The sequence below is a fragment of the Heterocephalus glaber genome, unplaced genomic scaffold (genome assembly GCF_053883595.1).
Source record: "Heterocephalus glaber isolate CG9 unplaced genomic scaffold, H.glaber_assembly_v1.0 deba00001509, whole genome shotgun sequence".
NCBI lineage: Eukaryota > Metazoa > Chordata > Mammalia > Rodentia > Bathyergidae > Heterocephalus > Heterocephalus glaber.
This window is the reverse complement of record NW_028258325.1, coordinates 53930225-53956047: the sequence shown is the minus strand read 5'-3', so window position 1 is coordinate 53956047 and position 25823 is coordinate 53930225. Positions and strand designations below refer to the sequence as shown.

Genomic DNA, 25823 nt, shown 5'->3' with positions numbered 1-25823 from the left:
TTTTTGGTAAAATCATACAAAAATCTGATTTCTATATTGGACTCTAGCACCACAGATTTCTTTGATTCTTTAAGGACTTATCTACCGCAGAACCTTAAGGTGCATAAAGTATTTTTGAATATCAATTTATTACGTAAACGTTTCCTTACTCTTCTTCAACTGAAACTTGGTGCACTACTTTCCTTACAGCTGTGTAACATTGAAGCTGTGCTTTATTTCAGAATCCTTTATGTGTTGAACCTTAATCAATAAAAGATACGAAAATTTCAAATATTGTGATTGGAAAAAATAATTGAACCAAGTCATACTTATGAATTTACAGTTAGTTTAGCACTGGGAAGAGAGAAATAAATGTATTTTATAGAAAGTCACACATAATTGAATGGAATAATAGTATTTTAGAATGAAATGAAACTTTGTGAGCAACTAGTGATGTGCCCTGTGGCATTCAGCCTGTCAGCTGTAAAGCTCAAGCTGCATGTGCTACGCTGATCTCTATGTCCTTGTGGGATAATATAAAACAAGCAATCTAATTTTGAGGTACTTTAGCTTGAAAGCATTTTTTTTTTGGTACCATGGATCGAACTCGGGTCCTTGTGCTTGCAAGGCAGGTGGCGGAACCACTGAGCTAAATCCCTGGCCCGAAAGCATAATTTCTTACTCAAACTTTGGTTATATTGCTAAGCTTAAACCTAAATTTACTATTTTCTTACAAAATGTTAATTTGTATTACTCAGGGGTTTTCACAATTACTTCCACAAAAAATCAAGAAGGTATGAGATATCAATTCCTTTACCAATCCATGGAATTTACAAGACAAATGTATATATCAGGACCTTTGCTTTTCTTGTCCTATTGCCTAGAATGCTAACCACACTCCCTGACACCCATATCACTTGTTATCTTTACCTTTTTAGAATATGTTAGTTGTAAATATACACATCATATAAAACATGTATCTCACGTAATATGAACATGCTTATATTTTTATGAAAGAAAAAATGATAGATTCATTGCTGATTTACCAGGTTAGTGTTTATTTATTTTTGTTTTTACAAAAGTCACTGTTACTAAAAATCATTAATTCATTTTTGATAAACTCTCAGTCTGATAAACTCAATATCCATTTTTACAGAGTAAATTACACACTGACTTTTATGCTCAACCTGTTAAAGTATGTCTTAGATCTTACTAATTATCTTAATATTGAAAAAGTTTTTTGAGATTTTCATCTTTTCCTTATAACAAAATAGCTTCAGATCTTAATGAAAACTATATCACTGTAAATCAGAATTGACATTTATTTTTGAGTCATTATGAAAAAATGGCAAGAAATGGTGGTAGATTAGAGCACAACGAAAACCATACCAAAATAAAAAAGTACAAGATGGAATAAAGGCAAAGCACAAACTAATAAAAATTAAATGCTGCATTATGAGTGCGTAGAAAATGAAACTCAGACTTTTACAATCTTAGTAATTGATAAAGGCCAACCAGGCAATTAAGAAGTTATTCTGTATATTATAAAATGTCAAATGCATTCTAAGTAGGTTTTAGATATTTTAAAACTTGTAAATTGTGTGCTTTAATCTTGAGGCATTTTGAAATGAACACATCTGGAGTTAGTGTATTTACACTTACTCCTGGGACGAGTGTGAGCATAACAGTTTATGATTGGTATTATAAATTATTTCTGTACCATCAGAAGTAAACTTACAGTCTCATAACAGATGACATTATTAAATAAATTTTTTAAATTTCTAGAGTAAAATATTAAGTAGTTGTGCTTCATTATCAGAATATACTCTAATACAATTTTTTATCCTAATAAGATATTTAAATATTTCATCCATTAGGCAAGCCAGCAGTTGGATGGAATTAAAATTTGACATTTTATTTTCTTTTTTTCCAGTTTGGCTTGCTTCTGTCATTGCATACACTACATCCGGTATATTTTGGAAACTTTACTTGTTCACAAAGTTTCTGCAGAACATACACCTTTGAAAAATTTAATAAAGGTGGGCATTAATGGATTTTATATTTTAAATTCTTATTGATAAATTTTATATATTAGATCATTTGCAAAACATTAAATTATGTTTTTACCCCTCTACACTAGATTTTTCTGTGTAAATGTGTCAGGATATATTGAACATTCCGCTTCTCAGATGCCGTTGTGTGGGTGAACTATTTCACTTGAGCTACCCTCCGCAGAAACTGCCTAGAAAGATTGGCTGTGACGTTATGGTAGAAGGTAGATACTTCATTTGGGGAGTACTTAGCAATTAGTTCAGACTCATTCTGTGCCACTTGAAAAGGATGAACCTCACATATGAATAACCCACAAATATACATCTGTGTGATTATAATGATATTATACTCCATATTTCTATGTCATCTGTCAGTGTGGTGTTGGTGTATTTTCTCTTCCAAAAAACAGTTTTCAGCATTAAAATGCCGATGAAAAATGAGAAATTAATTAAAAATGTACTTTAGATAGTATATTTTACTTCAATTTTTCAATTAAAGTTTAAAATAATGTTCAATTTAAAGTTTATTTTACAAAAATGTGTATCATTACAAAAATTATCTGGTTTTTTGGTAAATATCTATTTTTTTAAACTTTTCAACAAAGCAGCCATTCTATTGTTGTTTTGATAAAATAAACTCCAGAATGCTAGTACCTAAGAAATCATTTAGACCATTTTCTCTTTCAACAGAAAATGTTACAATTTTTAGATCTGAGTAAGATGAGAATGTTATTGCCTGATACTCTTAAATCTAAGTAATTTCCTTTTCTAATAAATCAAAATATGTTATTTCTAATGATTAAATATCTCATTGTTTAAGTCATTTACTGTTAGAATATATCATACAAATATCAATTAGTATTTTTATTACTTTCTTCATATTTCTACTTGATTGACAAAGCCATTCTTGAAATCTGAAATGTAAGAGTATATACAGCCTAGGTCACAAATATCCATTAATATTAATAGGAGTGGAGCATAGGAAAGTACTTCTCTACTCATCCCAAAAAGCTAATTTTAAAATGCTATCTTACTGGAGACAAAAGTATTTTATTTATCCAGCTTAGTCAATATACTATATTTCATTCAAAAAAGGTTGCAGTGTGTGATATCAATGTTTATGGTAGTGATGAATTATATCTTTCATAACTTTTATTTTGCTGTGTTTAATTTGTAGGGTTGTGCATTATATTGGGGATTCACTTCTTGGATTGCGTACTACGTTAATCATCCACGTTATACACCACCATGTATGTAAAATTTTCTCACAACTAAGCCCATACTAAATTACAACCTCAAAACTCTGCTTTAAATCACGTACAAAAATGAACAACATGGCGTTCTTAACGTAACAATTGATTAAAAAAAATCAGTATTAAACTACTTCTGTGTTATCCTTTACATTATTGTTATTATTATTATATATTTTTTTGGTACCAGGGATCGAACTCTGGTCCTTGAACTTGCGAAGCAGGCCACGGAGCCACTGAGCTAAATCCCCAGCCCTCCATTACATTCTTATGTAGACAGAAAACACTAAATTTTGATCGATAATATTTGAATTTTTCATCTATGTAGGAAATCTAGCAAATTTATTAGTTGAATGTAAAATTTCAAAAGGAAATTTAATAAAATAAAACAGTAAATACTAAGATAAAAGTCTACACAATTGCATATTTATCCGGTATTAACCTATTGTGAGTAGTTTTGAAATTCAATAAAAATATTTTTTATTTTAAATATGATTCACTGAGAAAAAACTGGTAATTTTCCCTGTGACATATTGGTTCAGTCCTATAACTTAATTTATTGAACATCTTGGTTTCCCCTGACTTGGATTGCAATGTGGAGGAAAATGCAGTGGCTCCAATCCAACCTCAATTCCTAACCTCAGAAAAGTAGTCCTATCCCAATCAAGGAGCTTCATTTCTTTATTTCAGGTGCAGTTTTCTTTTCTAGGCTTTTGCTGTAGTCCAAAAAGCACACAAAAAGAGCCCATGAATTAAATGTTTAAAATTATTTTGTGTTTTATTTGTAAAGTTTAAGATAAAAATGTCAATGAATGGTGTATTCAGTCATTATTTTAAATTTTAGAAAATAATCTGGTCTAATGATTTTTTTGCTGAAAAAAAAAGAGACTTATTCAGGGTCTTTATTATATTCAATAAACTAAGCTAAATCTGTGAAGTAAAAAACAAATTGCAATTATTAAAATGTTAACCCTCTCCTAAACTTTAATATTAATATTGAAGAGGGAAATTCCTGCTCTCGTATAAGTGACTTTTAAATCTTTTATGACAAGATGCAGTTAATTCTGGAAGAAATACTTTTGCTCCATACTATGTTAGTAAGAGGACCCTGTGAAAAGTACTAAATAATACATCCCATACCAAATAATAATAGAGATTGATTTTGTTAATATCATACAACATTGATTAAAGATAATTTTTGCTGAAATTGTAAAATGGCCCTTTTAAAAATTGGAAAACCCAGTATTATGTATATTCCCCATTGTAGTGTAGTGTAGTATGGGGGCAAAAGGCCTTTAAAAATTAATTTCACTGTGCTCGATAACCTTAAATGCATAAAGTGAAGGAGTCAAATTTTATGAAAATATCTACTGAATTCCAACACTTCCTTCAAGTGGAAAGTATTTTGTATAGGAAGTCTGTATTTTGCATGTTTCGAATGTACATAGATTTCAGTTATTATGGTTCAGTTAAATAATACCAGTTCTTAGCACTGGGGTTCATATTTTAGCTACGACAGTGTGTGAAATGTAAATGTATAAACCACAACTTCCACAATGCATGTGACACTGTGTAATACAGAGATGCACACACTATGGCTAATCATGTCTGACCTTAATTGGCAACTGCATATCTGGTACTGAATTCATCTACAAACTGTAAAACATCTTGCTTTCTTATACTCCTGTAATAACATACATGATATTTTTAGTGGATAATTGAAAGAGAAATGGAACAAAGATGAATGTGCAGCAAATAAACAAGAGGTGATAGCCTTGTTTGGTGGCATAAATCTGCAATCCCAGGCACTCAGAAGGCGGAGGCAGGAGGATCACAAGTTTGAGGACAGCCTAGGCAATTCAGCAAGCCCTGTCTCAAAATAAAATAAAATAAAATAAAAAAGGGTGGGAATATATTCAGTGGTAGAGTGCCCCTGGTTCAATTCCCAATATAGGGGAAAAATTTTAAAAGTTATAATGCTAAAGGTAAAATTAGAAAGTGTGATGAAAAATATAAATATTTCACTCAAAAGCCCAGCACAATATGTACTTTCAAGAGATCCTTGGAGGCAGTTCTTACACTTAAAGTACAAGGAGAAACATGTGGCATTAAACCAGCCCTAGAAAAGTCCCGTTACTGTAGGCCTAATGTGCACATGATTCAATGAGATACTGAAATGATTCACACCGTGAACCACCCCTTCCGTGACAAGAAGACATGTGCTTCTGAAATATTCAATGTTTTTATTTTGTAAGGAAATAAAACATTTTGATCCTCAATAATTCTAATTTTTTTAATTCTTAAACTACATAAATGTTAGTAATATTACATTTTTCTTTTTGTATGAATTTATAACTGATACTGAGAGTTTCGGTATTATAACAATGATTTTGAAATTGGAAAAAAAATTTCCTCATTGAATGCTAAAATCGCGTTGTACAGTTTTAGTTCACATGACCATTTTTAAAGATTCATATAACAACCCAAAGAGAGGATTACCCGTAGTTTCAAAAGTGTCTTTGTATTTCTTTTTTAAAAAAATAGTTAAAAGTGAGCATTCCATCTGTTCGTCAGTGTAAAAGTATCTCATTATGCCATTACAATAGCATTTGAACGAGCATTAGCTTGATATGTTTGTTGGGGTATGATTATGTAATTTTTTATCATTAAAATAATACATAAAATATAATCACATGCAAATAAACAGAATTTTATTCTGTTTATCTTTATTTTATGATAAAATTTCCCACATGAAAACCTTACTGATGTAAACAAGTTTCCCCTCTCCAAGGATTTAATGGATTATTAAAATGTTATCCAACCTGAGCTGAATAAAGCATCTATTCCTTCAATCAAGAAATATTTATAGAGCATCTATCCTGGGATTATGTTGTGCCTAGTAGAAGAAAAAACTACTACAAGCCTTAAATTCAGAATTTTGATTTTAGTTAATTCCTCAGAATAAATTGTATGCTTTCATTGCATTTAGTATAGTGATCTTGTTCCACACCCTGTGTGCAGTTGGGATTTATCTTTCTGTAACCGTAAAAGGGATAAACTTTCAGTTTACAATATTGCATAAAGATTTAAGGGCAACTGAACTGCACATTTCTGAGTGTACAGGCATTTCGTGATGGAACTGTGGATGGAAACCATGGAGAATGAACCTGCTTCAACAGCACATGGCAGGAGAAATTACTTTTTCCTTTCATTCACCCAATAAAGTAGCTATAAGTTAACTATTATATTACTTCCTGTGCTGTTGTCATTTTGCAAAACAGTTGACATATTTTATCACATTTCATGATTAAGATAATGTACTACTTTTTTCTCCATTTGATGCTGTAGCTACATTTACAAATGCAGGTGGATTTTTCCAAGTTTACTCAGCAAATAACTAGGATAGAATCTACAGTTTAGACAAAGAAAGCAATAACCTAAGGAAGAATAGACATTATTATGAAACAACAGCAACAACAACAAAAGCAGTAAAGTATATCAATTTGTTCCTGAGTTTTGATCCATTTCTTAAATTATGTGTTATGTGTCTAATTTAAACTAGTAAAATTTGTCCACATTACAGAGTTCTCTAATTTGTCACAAATATGTCATGAATTAGATTTTATTTTTTCTTTGAAATTTCACTTTTTGTATATATGTTGCAAATGAACTTACCTTGAAATTATTACCTCTTCCTGAGACTGTTGACACATGGCCCTTGTCTTTTTGTACTCTTTCATTACAATGGATAAAATATTTACTTCAGAAATAACGGATCATATCTTAGATCATAAATATTCAATACTACACCCAAAGCATATAGAGTCAAAACTACATTATCTTTAAAAGATATAAAATAGAACTTAAAAGTGCAACATAGCTACAAAAAAAATTTTTTAACCCTACAAATATCAAATCTAGAAATGATAAAAACACTGCTAAATAACTGCTGAGTTAAAAAGAAAAAACAATAATATTAATTACAAAACAAACTATGATGAGGTAACGAGATGAAACAGTGCATATAAAAGTTGTTTTCAGCAACATAGTTATAATATTATAGAGCATTGTAATTAAACAGGTAAGAAATTTCTTTTTTAATGTATTTTACTTCAGTAATGTTCTGTATTAGGCTCAGGTAATTGAAGTTGGAAAAACGAACAATTGATCTAGATTTTGCATGCTTCCTGTCAGAAATTTTCTTTAAAAGAGCAAACAGTGTTTCTACCATATGAGTTAATTTTTCCAGCATATACTTGTATATTATATTTGTTATTTCATTTACATACTCATGAATTTCATCCAAGCTTTTTCTTTCAGTTATGATTTTTATTTTTTTAAATCTTTGTAAACATTGTCATAGTTTACATGGCTGTTCTTTGCCTCTATATCAACTGTATTTCTTTTTAGCACTCTTCTTTCTGTATGTGCTATGCTAGTCCTTACATCTTCATAGTCCTCATCAGGACCTTTTTGCAATGAATTTAACTGGATAAAATTAATAACAGCTGTATATTAATACATAAGTTTTTGAATGAAAACATAATGGATATACATTCCCAGTGCACATACCATTAAAGAAATCACTTTCTATATAGCATGTATGATATTACAAGGTAAATAATCATTTTATTGAAAATTAATCAACAGTAGAAATATTCCATTACTCCCAATCTAGAAAATCAAATAATAATTGCCTAACAGGTTATTTTTGATCATCTAAATGCAATTTTTTTTCACTTCTGGACAACGAACTTAGGGTTTTACATATGATAGGCAAGTGCTTTAATACAGTTACATCTGCAGCCCCAAAGCATGAAATATACAAATTATTAAAATATAATAGGTTTATTAGAATAGCTTCTACACTAGTAAATTATTTTAAATATTAAAATATTGTAAAAACTATTAACTATGAAGTTTTTCTACAAAGTTTGTTTCAATGTATTCTACCTATAACTTTGGTTTTTAAAAATAACTATGAAAAATATTTTTAAGATTAATCTTCACTCAATATCTGTTTTCATCACAACACTATGTATTCTTATTAAATTTTTAGGGGTTTGTTTTTGTTTATTTGTTTAATTTTTTTTTGAGACAGTGTCTCCCTATGTAGTTCAGGCTGGACTCAAACTCACTATGTAGCCCAGGCAAGCCTTGAACTTCAGGTGATCCTTATGCCTCAGCCTCCTGAGTGCTGTGGCTACAAGCATGCTCCACCATGTTCAGTCATAAATTTTTAAATAAATAAGAATAAAGTAATATTCACTGTATACTGTTTACAATGCTCTGATTCATTCTTTTGTCTGCAGTAATACCTAAACATTTTTACAGATCAAAGCCCAATCATGTGTTTAAAGGAGATCTTTCTTATCTCTCTGATAAAAAGTCCTTCTTTTCAGCCTTTCAGTTCACTGATACACAACTCCTTTTGGTAGCACTTATCACAATCACAAACTACCATTTGTTATCTTGTGATTAGCATCTGCTTCCCCGTCACAATCCCAAGTCTATCACACTAAGAATTGTATTTGGTTTTGTATTTAATTCATCAAAACCATATAGTGCAGTGTTTGCCATTTGAATTTCTAAAATGTTCTTAAGTAAGTGAAATTCTGTCAAAGAGTAGGTATAAATAAAGTAATAATGATAGATAAAAATAAATATTATCCAAATGTTATAATTTAGCTAGAGATCAATTTTTAATTAGAAGGAAAATATGTATAAGAGTAAGGGAGTTATGGAATTATTCTATCAAGTATTGTAAAAATACACAAGAAATGAATATCTTAAAAGGAATCAGAATTTTAACTAGTTATCTATGACAGATGGGATTTTGTACTTACTGTACTTTCTTTGTACATTTTTTAATTTCCAAAATGTTCTCCATCACTTTATTTTATTTTATAATGTGATCTATGTACACGATAAAATCAACTTTCTAATCTATGTGTGTTTTGGGGGTATGTATTTTATAACATATATATCCATGCAAAATTTTTATGCAGTCCTTTCACTAAAATATACTTTCATATTTCTTTGGTAATACATATGAAACTAGGAATCTGTCCATTTCTTCTGTTTTCTATCTTATTGGCTTATAGGTTCTCCAAGCGGGTATTGATGATCCTCTAGATTTCTGCTGGGTCTGTTGTAATTTCACCCTTTTCCTTCCCAATTGCATGGATTTGGGCCTTTGCTTTCCTTTTACTGATAAGGTTGGCTAAGGGTTTGTCAATTTTGTTTATTCTTTCAAAGAACCACTCTTGGTTTCATTGATTTTTTTTATCATTCTCTTAATCTCCATTGCATTAATTTCTGCTCTGATCTTTATAATTTCTTCCCACGTATGAGCTTTGGGTTCATCCTGATCTTCTTTTTCTAGAAGCTTGAGGTTCAGCATCAGGTTGTTTAATTGGGCTCCCTAGGTTTTCCTAATATGAGAATTCACTGCTATGAATTTCCCTCATGAGACTGCTTTCATTGTGTCCCATAGAGTCTGTTATGTTGTATTGTCATTGTCATTTAATTATAGGAGCTGTCTGATTTCTTCTTTAACTTCCTCTGTCCGGTTGGTTATTCAGAAGTGTGTTGTTCAATTTCCACATGTTTATGAAATTCTTGTGGTTTCTTTTGCTATTGATCTTCAATTTCATTGCACTATGGTCTGAAAATATACAGGGGATAACTTCAATTCCTTTGCACTTACTTAAACATGTTCTATGAGTGAGTATGTGGTTTATTTTGGAGAATGACCCAAATAAATAATGTGTATTCTGATTTTCTGGGGTGGAACACTCTGTAAACATCTGGTAAGTTCATTTGTTTAAGAGTTTGATTGAGTTCTAGTATTTTGTTGCTTATTTTTTCTAGTTGATCTATTTGTGACAGTGTGGTGTTGAGGTACCCCACTACTATTGTATTAGTGAATATTTGATTTTTCATGTCCATTATTATCTGTTTTATATAGCTGGGGGCATTAGTGTTTCACGTATATATATTTATGATTGTCATCTCTTCCTCTTGGATTGTTCCCTTTACAAGGATGTAGTGTCTTTCTTTGTATCTCTTAATAAGTGTGGGTTTGAAATCCACTTGATATTCAAAGAGGATAGCTACTCCTGCTTTTATTCAGGTTCCTATAGCATGGAGTGTTGTTTTGCACCCTTCAACTTTCAGTCTATGAGTTTCTTTTTGAATTAAGTGTGTTTCTTGTATGCAGCATATTGTTGGATCTTACTTCTTGACCCATTCTGCCATTCTATTTCTTTTGATTGGTGAATTGAGACCAAAAACTTTGTTGGTTATAACTGATATGTATTGACTTGTCATTGTCATGACTTTTTCTTTTTGTTGCATTCTCCCCCTTTGCATTTAATTTCTTGTCGGACCTGATGAATTTATTCTGCTGGCCCTCATGGGATTGTCATCCTCATTGTCTTTTCCTAGGATATTGTTTAAAATTCTTTGGAGTGCTGGTTTGGTATTCATGAAGTTCCTAAGGTGCTCTTTGTTATGGAAGTATCTTATTTCTCCATCAATTTTGAAAGATAGTTTTGCAGGGTACATCAGTCTGGGTTAGAGGCTGTTTTCTCTTAGGGCTTGAAATACATCACTCCAAGCTCTTCTTGCCTTGAGAGTTTCCGTTGAGAAGTCTGCTGTGATTCTGATGGGCTTTCCTTTGTATGTGATTTGTTTCTTTTCTCTCACTGCTTGTAGAATTCTGTTCTTTTTTGGGTTTCTGGAATCTTAACAATTATATGCCTATGTGTAGATTTTTTTGATCAAGGCTAGGTGCAGTCCTATATGCCTCATTTATCTGTATGTCAAGTTCTTTTCCCCTCCTTGGGAAATGTTCTGCCATCACTTCTGTGAACAGTTTTCTATGTCATCTGCACTCTCTCCTGTTTCTTCATTGACTCCCATCAGTCTTATGTTATTCTTCTTTATATCCTCTAGCAGCTGCTGGATTGATTTTTCATGGTCCCTTACAATTTTAAAGCAATTTTCGTTTTCCTGGTCACTAATTGCAATCTTATCTTCTATATCTGAAGTTCTGTCCTCACATTGGTTCATAATGCTTTGTAAACTTTCGATGGATTTTTTAATCTCCTGGAAATCTTTTTGCATCTGTTTATGTATTCCATTTGTTTTGGGATTCCATCATGTTCCTCACTCAGCTTCTCTATTTTTTCAATCTGTGCCTGCTCTATATTTATTAATCATGTCTTGTACTATGGCAAAATCTCTGTTGTTATCTGAGAAATTATTTCTGATTTCATTTCCCTTTGGGGTTGCCTTAGATGATTTGGAAGTATGGTTTTGGGATTTGTTTAAATGTTTTCTCATTTCAACAGGGTGGTAGGGAGATGGATGTGTGCTACTGGTGCCCATGTGGCTCACCTCCTCGGCACTGGGGTCTGTAGTTACAGTGGCCTGGAAGCAGAGAAGATATTTCTTAGAAATAATAATTAGTTTGTAGAGGACTCAGTCCATCATCTGCTGGCTCTAAGACAGGGTGGCATGTGACAAATGGAAAACGATTCATGGTGGACTGAAGGTAGCAAAGCGACAAGGGGACTTTCATATTTCTAATACAAGTGAACACAACTTCAGTGAAAGATTGATTGACAAGATGTTCAATGTGTTGTTATTTACTATACATGAAATTATTTTCAATCTTTAAATGTTCATTTCAAGTCTCAGACCTTACAAACTTAATGTTTTATGTACTTTTTTCTCAACTGATTCTATAGAAAATGGATATTTAATGTTTTAAGAGCCAGACAATCACACATTGTGTATAGGTTCTATCATAGTTATGATGATAAATGTTTCAATGTATTTAGAAAGTCTTTAATATATTCTTAGGGAAACAATGCAAGTCTCAAAATGACAAATGATGTTAACTTTTATTTACACTTGTTTTTAGAGAAATATAATTTTCATGTAAACACACACATGAAGATAAAATTGATGATTATATGATATTATTCCATTCATAATATACATAATAGAGTATTCTAACTTTTCCATCATGGCCAAGGTTTCTTGAGGATATTGTTTTAAATTTTACTTTATACATTACTCTTTATGTTATCTTGGGAACTTGAATAGTTATATTTTTCTTTAAGTTAAGAAAAATAGTACTTACCTCATAAATTTGTCTTCACCATAAAATATATTAGCACTTAAATTAAAACCTGCTTAAAAATATCCTCATGAATGTGTAGATATTAAATAATAATAATTTAATTGTTAAAATTATTGGGAAATATAAATTATTTGGATTTCTTTTTACTGTAAATATTTCAAAGGAAGTATTATGGGGTATTCTCATGTACTAGGACATACTATGTTTACTTTTAAAATAAGAAATGAAAGAGATAAAATGTGACTACAAAGATTTTAATGCAAGTTAATTAGATATTCCTTTTATACTCTAAATATCATTAGTTTACTGCCAGAAAAATGCATGTGCAGAGGAAAAATATTTTCTCCCCTTTAAATTACAAAAGTATCATTCCAAAAGGTAATTTATATACTGCACATCACTGTTAATTAAAGCATTGTTGTGTACAATAAACATTCTCTGATTAATGTGTACAGTGTAACAATTGAAAATATGAGTATTTGCATCACATTTTATTTTCTTACTCTCTAGTGTATGGAAACAGACAAATCACAATATCTGCTATCAATTTTCTGGTATGTATTATATGTATTATTTGCTACACATGCACTCATTTTGTCTTTTTGTTTGTTTGGGGTACCAGGAAGTGAACTCAGGACCTTGAACTTCCAAGGCAGGCACAGCAACACTGAGCTAAATCCTTGGCCCAGAGGCAATAATTTTGTTATTGAGAATATAAAATACATTTTATTTGAAGGATTTGCCACATAGAATATACAGTTTCTATATAATAATATAAATTGAAGCAAATCAAATTACTTCCTAATATCATGCTATTAACTCTCTAAAATTTTTAATCAAAGTGTTATTAAATAACTTTCTATAATCACATTAGGCCTTCAAGTCTTTTAATCAAAATGTTATAGTTATCTATGAATGGTTACTTACATTCATTTGAACTATAGTACATATTTGAAAACATATAGTCAATGATTTTTCCAACTTACAAACTTGAGAGAAAAAATTATTTTACATGTGTAACAGATAAGAATCCTAAAACCAATTTAGCAAAATTGTTAATTTAGAAAATTTGATTGGAAGACAAACTTTGATTGTTTTATTTTATTTTACTTTATTTCTTTACTTTATTTTTGTCATGCTGGAGATCAAACTCAGGGTCTTGGCTCTTTCCAAATTGCCCTCAGTCTCATTCTTCTAACAACACAATTTTACTAAGCTCTCATCTGCAGTATAACTTAATGCTCCCATCCTTCATTAAAGTTGTTCCCCATGACTTTTCTTTATATATTGGAAAACTCATGTGAGTCATGCCCAACTTCATATTCCTAGTGAAGTTTTATGGACTTATGTTCTATTGTTTAACACAGGAATGCTTTACCCAACACACTTTGTAGGAATTGTCCACTTACACTTTTTTTCAGTGTGGTTCTTGAAATTTTTAAATTTCTGTGACATTTGAAGACACTTTCAAAGACTGATTTAACATAAAAGAGAAAAAAAGTTTTGCTGCCTGCTGCGCAAGCGCAAGGACCTGAGTTCGATCCCTGGTACAAAAAATAAAATAAAATAAAAAAAATAAAAGAGAAAAAAAACTATGATTTTAACTATAAATAGTATTGAAAATATGTGAAAATTTTACTTCTGTATATTTTACTTAATGGTGAAAATATTGAATGTAATTACATTTCATAGAAATTTAGAAATTCGAAAAGAAATTCTATTACTCTCTTACAAATATAAAATATGTGCACAATTTTAAAAATGCTTGCAAACCCTAGCATTGCTAAATGAAGATCAAGGTAAGCAAGGTATTCAAAGTTTGCAAATATTTGTATTAAGCTTTAAATTTCAGGAAATCCATTCTATTGCAAGATACAATTACTAATGAGTTGATCAAATTTGTGTATAATAATTCAAGTTCAGGAGAAATACACATTATAATCAAAATATATTGTGATGTTTATTTTTTTCATTTAAAACTGAATATATATAGGCATGAATATTTCAGACTTACCACAAATACTATTTATGTAAAATATATGGGAAGAATAGGAAACCTGATTTAAGGTCCAGAATATTTTTTAAGCCATTTTCTATTAAAACTAGCAGCACATATTGAAATCAATGATTGTATAGAATGAACAAAGGATAAATTAAAAACGTTTTCCTTAATATATTCAACCAAATAATACCTATCTTAATTGCACGTGTTAAATTTTCACTAATAAAATGTTATTTTCTCAACTTGCTATTCTAATGTATTGATCTATGATCTTTTAATATAAGAAAAACATTTATTTAAAGTGACTTAGCTTTTCTTGTTATGTAGAACCAGATTATCACTTCATAATAAGATAATATATTAGAACCATGTTGAACGTGACTATAGTTAAATCTTGACTACTTATGAGGGAATAATCCATTTTTGGGCTAACAATTAACAATTACAATTTACTCTTCTGCTCTCTGTGATTTATTCCACTGATATTTTGATTTATCTGAAATGTTAAGGAAAGTATATGTACATAATATACCCCAAGTCAGCTAAATCATCTTTGATGGAAAATTATTTGATTTGGATGAGTTTTATCCTATCTATACCACAGGTTTTTATTTTTTATTTTTTCAAATTTTTATTAGTACATGTGGCAGTACTAATGTCTACATCCAGTGTATTGGTACATATACAAAACACATTTCAATTCCCTTCTTTTTTCCCCCTCCTTCTATTTCCCTTCTACCTTCCTTTTATTTTTCCCACATCAGATTCATTTATTTATCTTACAAAACCTTATAAAGCTAATTACCATATATACAGATTGAAAACCTGACTAATAAGCCAAAGAACATATAAAACATTTAAGAAAATTGTACTGTTAAGATACACTTTTAGATACTTTGTCTTCAATGAAATATTACTTCCTGTGCTTAAACTTTTTTTCTGACTTTCAATGTAACTTTTACCACTTCAATGTGTTCAAGAATCACAAACCTACAGGAATAAACAAATGTAGACAAGTTTATAAAGCATAAATGTCTTCCAAACTTTTGAGTGCACTTTTTTTTCTGCTGTCAGTATTCTTAATTCTGTCTATTTTTAATTTCTTCATATTTCCAAATCCTGTCTTCATTTTTGGAATCCTATTACATTTAAAATACAACAAATGAAGCACCTAAATCAAAATCGCAAAACAAATATTATATGTAAACAATCCTATTTACTTTATATTCTTTTCCCCTCCATTTCATTTTTTACTCTCGAGAAGCAATTATGATTTGCCAGTTCTTTGCACAATGAGAATTTCATCAAATAATGTATGTTTTCTTTTATACAGTCTTCAATAATTATAAAATGGGAGGAATGAAATACATAATAACATATAAGACATGGTTTGTAAAATCCTGAAAATAACTCTTCCCTACGTGTGTGTGTGTGTGTATCATCAATGTCACTACTAGTTATTCACTCATTGATAATTTTTTATTATTATTAAAGTGCAGATTTTATGGCAGAAGTAAAGATTATGTCCTAATCAAGTAGGCATATCTCCTTCTGTAGGATTTAGCTGGAAAGCCCCTTGGGGATACAGCAGGTAATTTTTGATTTGGGGAAACAATGCAGGGAATGATATATCATAGCCTTCACTGATGGCAGAAGAGAGGGAAGCCCTGCTGTGAGAACCACAGAAAGTCCAGGAACTGCTTTGAAAAATTTATGGGTGAGGTGGATGAATGACAAAAATGTGCCCAAGTTTAGTCCTTTCATTCTCAGCAATAACTCAGGTTTGGTTGTGACAAAATTTTCTGACCTCTGTTTAATGTTGATAGACATCACTGCAAGGATTTGAATTTATTTCTTATGAAGACCTAAAATCTAGGGCTCTATGTATGAGCATCATTTATTTAGTTTCTCCTTAGCTCTCTTGAACCATCAAATATAATCAATGTAGAAACCAACCATTGTGCTTACATATGGTTCATCTCATTTTTAGTAAAACTTTTATTTTAGCTTTTCTATCTCTTTCTGGCATCCAATATGTCGAAGAGAGGACATGGTGGGTCCTCCGGGGCGAAGTTCCGGATCTCCTTGGGTCTTCCCGTGGGAGCCGTGGTCAACTGTGCTGATAATACCGGAGCCAAAAATCTGTATATCATCTCTGTGAAGGGGATCAAGGGATGACTGAATAGACTTCCCCCTGCTGGTGTAGGTGACATGGTGATGGCCACAGTCAAGAAGGGAAAACCCGAGCTCAGAAAGAAGGTGCATCCTGCAGTGGTGATCCAACAGCGGAAGTCATACCGGAGAAAAGATGGGGTGTTTCTTTATTTTGAAGACAATGCGGGGGTCATAGTGAACAACAAAGGTGAGATGAAGGGTTCTGCCATCACAGGGCCAGTGGCAAAGGACTGCGCTGACCTGTGGCCGAGGATCGCGTCCAATGTGGGCAGCATTGCCTGATCTGCATGTATTTGTACCAAAGAATTTTACACAATATCCTAGGAACAGACATTGAGGATCACAACCCCAGGAAGCAAAGCAGAATGAACCCATCTGGCATGACAAGAAATTAAATGTAAAGGGGGAGAACCCAACAAAAAGAAAAAGTCATGGCAATGACAAGTCAATATGTTTCAGTTATTAAAAATTTATCAACTAAGAAAAGCCCGGGCCCTGATGGCTTCACTGTTGAATTCTACAAGACATTTAGAGAGGAACTGCTGTCATTACTGTTTAAACTCTTCAATGAAATTGAAAGGGAAGCAATACTCCCAAATTCATTCCTGGAAGCAAGCATCACCTTGATCCCCAAAGCAGAGAAAGACCCAACTGAAAAAGAAAACTATAGGCCAATCTCACTAATGAACATAGATGCAAAAATCCTTAATAAGATAATGACAAACAGAATGCAGAAGATCATCAAGAAGATCATACACCCTGATCAAGTGGGATTCATCCCAGGGATGCAGGAATGGTTCAATATACGCAAATCAATCAATGTAATACACTATATCGATAGAGCCAAGGACAAAAACCATATGATTATCTCCATAGACACAGAAAAAGCATTTGACAAAATCCAACATGCATTTATGATAAAAACCCTACAAAAAATTGGAATAGATGGTCTCTACCTCAAACTGGTAGAAGCCATCTATGAAAAACCAATAGCCAATATCATACTAAATGGTCAAAAACTGAAATCCTTCACACTAAAATCAGGAACAAGACAAGGATGTCCACTATCACCACTCTTGTTCAATATAGTTCTGGAAATATTAGCCAAGGCAATTAGACAAGAGAAAGAAATAAAAGGAATAAAGATAGGAAATGAAGAAGTCAAATTGTCATTATTTGCAGATGATATGATACTCTATATAGAAGACCTCAAGAACTCCACCAAAAATCTTCTAGACTTAATAACCAAATTCAGTCAAGTAGCTGGTTACAAGGGCAACACAAAAAAATCAATAGCTTTCCTCTACACCAATGACAGACTCACTGAGAGACAAATAGGGCAAATAATTCCTTTCACAATAGCATCCAAAAAACTGAAATACCTAGGAATCATTCTAATGAAAGAAATCAAAGACCTCTTCTCTGAAAACTATGGCACTCTGAAAAGAGAGATTGAAGATGATATCAGATAATGGACAGACATCCCCTGCTCCTGGGTAGGAAGGATTAATAGAGTGAAAATGGTCATACTTTCAAAACTGCTACATAGATTCAATGCAACTCCAATTGAGATCCCAGCAGCATACTTCATGGACCTTGATAAAAGAATCCAAAAATTCATATGGAACAGGAAGAGACCCAGAATAGCAAAAACAATTCCAGGTAACAGAGACATGGCAGGGGTATCACAATCCCCAACCTGCAACTCTACTACAAAGCTACTGTGATAAAAACAGCATGGTACTGGCAAAGAAACAGACTTGAGGACCAATGGAACAGTTTAGAAGATGCAGAAACAACGCCAGACACACTCAGCCATCTCATCTTCGACAAAGGAGCCAAACACCCTGACTGGAGGAAAGATAGACTCTTTAGTAAATGGTGCTGGAAAAATTGGGCTTCAACTTGCCAAAGATTAAAACTAGACCTGTATCTCTCACCATGCACTAAACTAAAATCAAAATGGATTAAAGATCTAAATATTAAAATAGAAACTCTGAACCAGTTGGAACAGAGGTTAGGTAGAACCCTTGAAGACATGGGTGTCGGAAAAGATTTTATGAACAAAACTTCAGTTGCCCATGAACTAGCACAAACAATCAACAAATGGGATCTCTTCTTCTTAAAAGGTTTCTGCACAGCAAGAGAAACCACCAGCAGTGTGAAGAGACAACCCACAATGTGGGAAAAAATCTTTACCTGCTCTTCCTCAGACAAAGGTCTACTATCTTGAATCTATAAAGAACTTAAAAAGATCAGACCTCCCAAATTTAAAGACCCAATCGAAAAATGGGCATCTGAAATGAACAAACATTTCTCAGACAAAGAAGTAGAAATAGCAAATAAATACATGAAAAAATGTTCAACATCACCGGTCATTCAAGAAATGCAAATGAAAACAAGATTCCACTTCACTCCAGAAAGAATGGCTGCTATCATGAAATCAACCAATAACAAATGCTGGCAGGGCTGTGGGGAAAGAGGAACCCTGCTCCACTGCTGGTGGGAGTATAGACTGGTGCAAGCACTGTGGAAATCAGTATGGAGATACCTCAAAGAACTAGGACTGGAAGTCTCATTTGACCCCACTATTCCCCTGCTGGGTATCTTCCCCAAAGAATTAAAAGAATCATACCACAGTGATATATGTGCACCCATGTTCATAGAAGCACAGTTTGTAATAGCTAAAACTTGGAAACAGCCCAAATGCCCATCAACTGGAGACTGGATAAAGAAAATGTGGCTTTTTTATAAAATGGAGTACTACTCAGCCATAAAAAAGAGAAATTAGAGACATTTATAGCTAAGTGGATGCACATTGAGGCAATACTCTTGAGTGAAATAAATAGGACACACATGAATAAATACCGAATAGTTTCTCTGGTGTGAGAAACTGAAAGTGTAAATAAGGACTAAATGTATAATAGGTAATGTGAAATAGGAAGAAAAGGGGCAAAGGGGAAGGAAGTGGGAGGACTAGGGGAAAGGATAGAAGGGAATGTGATTAATATGAGAAAATGGAAAAATAGGAACAAAATCTTTGTAAATAGGGAGCAATGGAGGGGTTGAAGGGAGGGCTGGGTAAGGGTCAAAAATAAGAACCAAGAGAGACTATGTGAAGGTGCAAATTTCCAATGATGAATGTCATTGTATTGTATACCTAAAATGTATCAATGATTAGAATGAATAATCGATAATGTAAAATAGGAAGAAAAGGGCCAAAGGGGTAGGGGTAGCAGGAAGGGCAGGGGAAAGGAAAGAAGAGAAAGGAAAAATGATGAGAAATGGAAAAACTGGAAATAAAGTCTTTGTAAATAGGGAAGGGTGGAGGGCGTGAAGGGAGGGCTAGGAATGGGGAAAAAATAAGAACCAAGATGCATTATGTAAAGGTACAATTCCCAATGAGAAATGTAATTGTGTTGTATACCTACAATGTACCAATAAAAGAATTTAATAAAAAAAAACTTTTATTTTAAAACTGGAGTTGGAAAATTAATCATGTAAAATTAATGCAAATAGTTTTTACATTTTATTCTTTTTATTTCCCAGAATTATTGCTTTTTAATTGACTTACCTCTAACCATATTATTTCAATTAAAATTATTATTTGCTATAAAATTGTAGCTGACATAATAGACAATATTAAAGCTAATTTTAAAAAAAATTCCTGAGAGAATGAGAAAAAAATCCACGGTGATTTAATGAGCATTTATTCCAGAGACACTGTATGTAAATAATTTCTCTATACTTAAAAAAATTAATGTATAGTACTATTCTTATACTATTTATCTATTATCTCATATTACACAATACTTCGTGAAATATCTATGGAATAAAAACTAATTTAGGTAGTACCAAAATGTTGGTAAAGAGATGGACCATAAAAGTAAAGAAGAAAAATTCTTAAATGTTGAATCAATTTCAACATCAAAGGCCATCAGTTATAATTTATTGATTGAAAATATAGGCTCATAGCAAAGTTTATGCAATAATTTTTCATGTAAGAATTGATAAAATGTTATTAATATGCAGTGCTTATATTATTTGACATAAGACAATATTTCAACTCATTTAAATTCATAACATTATTCATTTTCAAAATTAAAATCTTTCATTTCACACATATTTTCTGTTAAAGCTATAAATAACCTATGAAATTTTTCTTTCTGAAACACATGTATCTTATCAGAAAGATGTTTGTATGAAAAAGTTGGAAGTATAACAGGAGGTTTTATAATAAAAGTGTAGAGATTGGGCATTGGGAAATTAATGATTTTAGGTGCATAATAATCTAAATTATCATAAGATAGGAGATATGTGAATATTGAAATAGTGTAATATGTTGTCAAATAGCATTTCACCCTATATGAATACGCATTTTTTACTGAGATTGAAACTGCTTTCCACACATCAAAATATTTATGAATTTCACAGATGAAATGCTCTGTAACCATGTTCACCAAGATATTATCTTAGTTTTGAAATGTTGTTGAGACCAAAATAAATAACACATGCTATTGGTGTTATCATTATTACCATGGTTATAAAGAAAATAAAATAGATGAGACTTTTTAAAAAACTAAAGATGCATGGTTGAAAAAATTTGTAGATTCTAGATTTCAGTTAAATCAATAAGATACCACTTATTGCTCTAATGATAAAATTATAAATTAAATATTGCATGTGTCGCATTAACAGTAATAACAATAGTAATTCATTTATAATGTGATAACATTAATAGTGAATGATTAATAGTGAATGATAAAAGAGATAATTTTCATTTTTACAAAATATTATGTGATTGCACTATAAAGACTAATTTTTTTTTATTGTGGGAGCCTAAAGAATATTTCTGAAACAAAAAGACAAAGCCTGAGTATTCAGTGAGTCCATATTCTTCATTAGAATGGTTAGACTTTGGAATTGGTTCTATAGAGAAATCATTTCCAGACCTTTAAAGAAGAAATAGTTTAACTGATGAAGCTTTTATGGAAGAACAATATATAAAATATATATATTTTAGAAATAATATAAAAATAGATCACTGCAAGTTGGTCTCCGTCAATATCTGTTTTGTCAATGGTCATTGGTCATTGGAATCTGCAATGAAAGTATGCTACGGACCAATAAAATATAGCAGTAGTAAACAGTGAGAATATTTACTACTGAAACCTCATATGTTCTGATACAATCATATTTTTGAATCTGAGTAAAATTAGATTAAATAGGAGATATATTCAGGTAAATTTTTATGGCACACTGATGCATGATACATTATTTCTAATATATTAACCAAAGTCTCATGTGGACTTGTTAATCTGACATCTAGCTTATTTGTCTTGTGTTAAATATTTAGTATTAGTTATTAAAACAAAATGTTACGGAACTTTGAGAAAGGAGGATTCTAGAAGAAGTTAAAGTGTTTTTCTAATTGAAAGCATTTTGCTTTTGTACTAAGAATTGAACTCAGGGCCTTGCACTTGCCAGGCAGTTGCAGTGCCGCTGAGCTAAATCCCCAGCCCTAATTGAAAGCATTTAAGAAAAAGATTACTTTTAAGTGAGAATGTTATGATTTTTTCAATTACATTGGTTGTCAATTTCATAGTTCATATTTATCCAGGATAAAAGCATGAGCTCTTCAATAATTAGTATCCTGGGCCAGGGATTTAGCTCAGTGGTGCCACCGCCTGCCTCACAGGCTCAAGGTCCTGAGTTCAATACCCAGTATCAAACAAACAAACAATCAAACAATAATAATAATTAGTATCCTGCTGTAATTCAAAGAAGACTAAAGTGAAACAAGTCAAATCTTTATTGTTACATTGTTAACTAAAACTATCTTTATTTTATTAACCAAATAGTGTCAGATACTTGACTTCATTTAATCATCAGAATATTTCATAGAGTTAAGAATTAATATTTGTATTTAGGTGAAGAAACAAAATTTCAAATTTCTAATATACTTTCTCACTCTGTCACAATAAGTACATAAGAGTTGTGGGAGGAAATTAAAGGTCTATAAGATCAAAATCCCACACTTGAACCCACAATCATGTGTAAAAAACATATATACAAATTATTATCTGAACATAAAAAAGTTAGCTTTGTCTTCCTAATAACATGAGAAACCAGAAGTCTTTTAATCTATTTTGTCCAATTATTTTTGTGTGAAAGCAGTACTTAGATTATGTTCTTGATCTTCTAATATTGTTTGAATGCATTTGCACTCATTCTTAACAGTGTCTAACAAGAGAATTAACCTATTGAAGCTGATTAGTTCAAATTGCATTTTTGTATATGATGATGAGAAATGGATTTTTGTTTTCTTTTTCAAGTTATTTTTTCCTAAATTTGGATTTTGCTGAAATATATGACAGTTATTCAGTGTGTGTTATACAGAAATTAATGTCCGTGGAGCTGTTAGTATATGTGAAGAAATAAATGTGTAAAGAAACAGCTGAAAAGAACAGTAAGAATATTAAATATATTTAAGAGAATAAAACATTAAAAACACTAAGTTATAATTATACTCAACTTTCAGGATATATTGGAAATAAAATTTGAGTGACTAAAAAAAGATTTTACATAACATAATCTGTTATGAATAAAAAAGTACTTTTTTTTCTTTTTTTTTTCTTTTGTACTGGGAATCAAACTCAGAACCTCATGCTTGCAAGGCAGGCTCGGTACCACTGAGCTAAATCCCCAGCCCCTAAAAAGTATTTCTTTTTTCACACATAATTTGTATTGTATCAGGTTATCTAAATATGACAAAGGAAACATCTTAACTTCAAAAAATACACAATATAATAACTATAATAATTTGGGAATAAAATAAAATACAATAATTTGGGAATATTATTAGTTCTAGGAGCTTGTGACAAACTTTTGATTTTCTTAGAAGGTCACAGTGGCCTATGAATAGGATAATTAGCAGAATATTATTTATTAGCAAATAAAGAGAGCAGATGTGAGACAAGCAGTAAGTGCATCCATGGGCAAGCACTGCTCACAAGAGGTCTTCCAAACTAAGCTTGAAACCAGCTCCGAATCAAACAAGCACCTTGGACTGGAAATATTTCTGTGTTAGCAACCTGAGGATACACACTTGCATGAATTCTGGCCTCAGCAACATTCACCATCTCTTCATGGTAAGAAAACCACGCAGAGGGACAAGTACAACGCTGATCACCAGAATTACCTCGCTACTTAGCCAGTTTGAGCCTGTTACCAAAATGGGTTAAGAATATCATCGGAATTTGAAACAAGTAGGTGCTGTGGCCCAAGGTGGTAGCACTCTTTGGGATCCTGCTACTTGGCATGCCAAGATTGTGAAGTTCCAGGCCAACTTGAGCAGATTATTGAGACCCATAAAAAATCGAAAGGACTAGGGATGTTACTCAGTGATCCCTATGGTTGAACACCAATATTGAGAAAAAAGTCTAATTGTGACTAGCAATGTTGGATTCAACAACTTCTTGCATTGTTATAATTTTCCTCTTCTTAAATTAAAATTTATTTCCTCAATTTGGAATTAATATATTACAAGGATTATATGTATATCTATCATACATTTTTAAAACAGCCACAACTATATCATACTGAAAGTTTTAATATGTTTTGTAGATTTGTGAAGCTGGGAATCATTTCATCAATGTAATATTGGCTCATCCCAATCACACAGGTTAGTTTACTTTTCTTTTTATCTACCCTAGAGTGAATTTTGATAATAATTATTTTTAAAAGCCTATTTATCAGATTTTTTAAAAGGTAACAATAGTTAGAAACACTTAACTAAATATGTCTATAAAGGGACTATGTGCCTTATTTTGGTTTTATTTTATATCCACATACCAGCCAATTAATCTCTGAACTGAGCTCAAACTACTTCATCCTTGTATTTCATCTTAAAGGAGAGTTGGCCAGCACAATGCCTGACTGGCAAACACAAGGTCCTGAGTATGATCCCGTTACAAGGAGAGTGATCTTGAGTGTGACAAGTAATCTTTTCCTGGGATGTAATATTGTCTTACAGAAGAACATGTGTTGGTTCAGAGATTTCCAGTGACTTTTCTCATTGACATAGCTAGTGCTCCAAAGATCATGAAACCAAGACCATGTGGAACATTTGCAAGCTACAAACTGTGTATCATGGTCTGTGGAGAAGACCACTGTGCACCTACTGGAACTAATTTCTGTAAAAGTCTTCAACATGTAGAGTTACTTTGCATTCTCTATCACATAGAAAATGAATGACCTGAATAAATGACTATAGTCAATTTAGTGGCGTACTTTAATGAAAGATTATGCAAATAACACATACACATCTTTTTGTGTGTAATGTCTTTTTTCCTAGTATCCCAGACTATTTTTCATCAGTGGGTTTGGAATCTTATGATTAACTTAATTCTAAAACCTGGGAAGGGGATAATTAGCTTTGTATTGTGTGAGTCTCTCCAAGTTTCCTTACTGTTGATCTATAATTATTTTATTTGTTTTAATTCCACAATGCATTGCTGGTTATTAACTATGTACTCTTTAGAGACTTTGTATTCTATGGCCAGGCATAATTTTGTGTGGATCAAGCCCCTTCCAAACTTTCTCATTGTGGCATAGGGCTGTCTGCGCTGTTACTCCAACTGGTTTCATTTTGGACAAAGAGGAGAGATCCTCTAATCCCAATCACCTCTAGTACTGGTTCTAAATGACATATCACTACAGTCAGCCAGATATAGCACTAATCTTATTGATGATGGAGCCTTTTCACTAAAACATTTCAGAAAGCTTTAAGAAACAGTGACTCCTCTTGGCCCTCCCATGGAGCATGGGAAAGAACCAGGGAATTAGGCACATGAGGAAAACCTTTACTTGCATAGAAAGGGGCTTCTTGTCTTCAGCCTTATATGATAACCTACTCTAGGAAACCTATTTCTCGAAACCATTTCCTATTTCTCTAATCTCTTAATTCCTTCTTTACCTGCCTGCCATGGAAATTCTAGCATTTTTTTCTTCATTACTATGTGTCATTTCTTTGTACAATTTTTAAGGTGCACTTTAGCACTGTGTTTTCACCAGAATATTTAATCTCACTCATGAGGAGAGTCCTTCAAAACCATAAACCTTCTTTTATCCACTCTAGTATTTTTTCCTCCTATCAATCACCTTTTGAATCCAATAATGTATATGTGCTATTGATTGTTGGATCATGCTGG

At 31.9% G+C, this 25823-nt stretch overlaps 1 protein-coding gene and 1 pseudogene across 2 annotated transcripts in view; both read left to right on the top strand.

Moving 5' to 3' along the window:
• Tecrl (trans-2,3-enoyl-CoA reductase like) overlaps window positions 1–25823 on the top strand; it is a 106637-nt gene that overhangs the window by 73408 nt on the left and 7406 nt on the right. The window contains exons 6-9 of one of the 2 annotated variants that reach the window (XM_004849666.3): window positions 1913–2018; window positions 3208–3280; window positions 12945–12988; window positions 24238–24295. In XM_004849666.3, the coding sequence (XP_004849723.1) occupies window positions 1913–2018; window positions 3208–3280; window positions 12945–12988; window positions 24238–24295 (281 nt within the window). The remainder of the gene's footprint in view (window positions 1–1912; window positions 2019–3207; window positions 3281–12944; window positions 12989–24237; window positions 24296–25823) is intronic. The other variant, XM_004849667.4, reaches the window with a different exon arrangement.
• LOC147825177 (large ribosomal subunit protein uL14 pseudogene) lies at window positions 16457–24296 on the top strand (annotated as a pseudogene).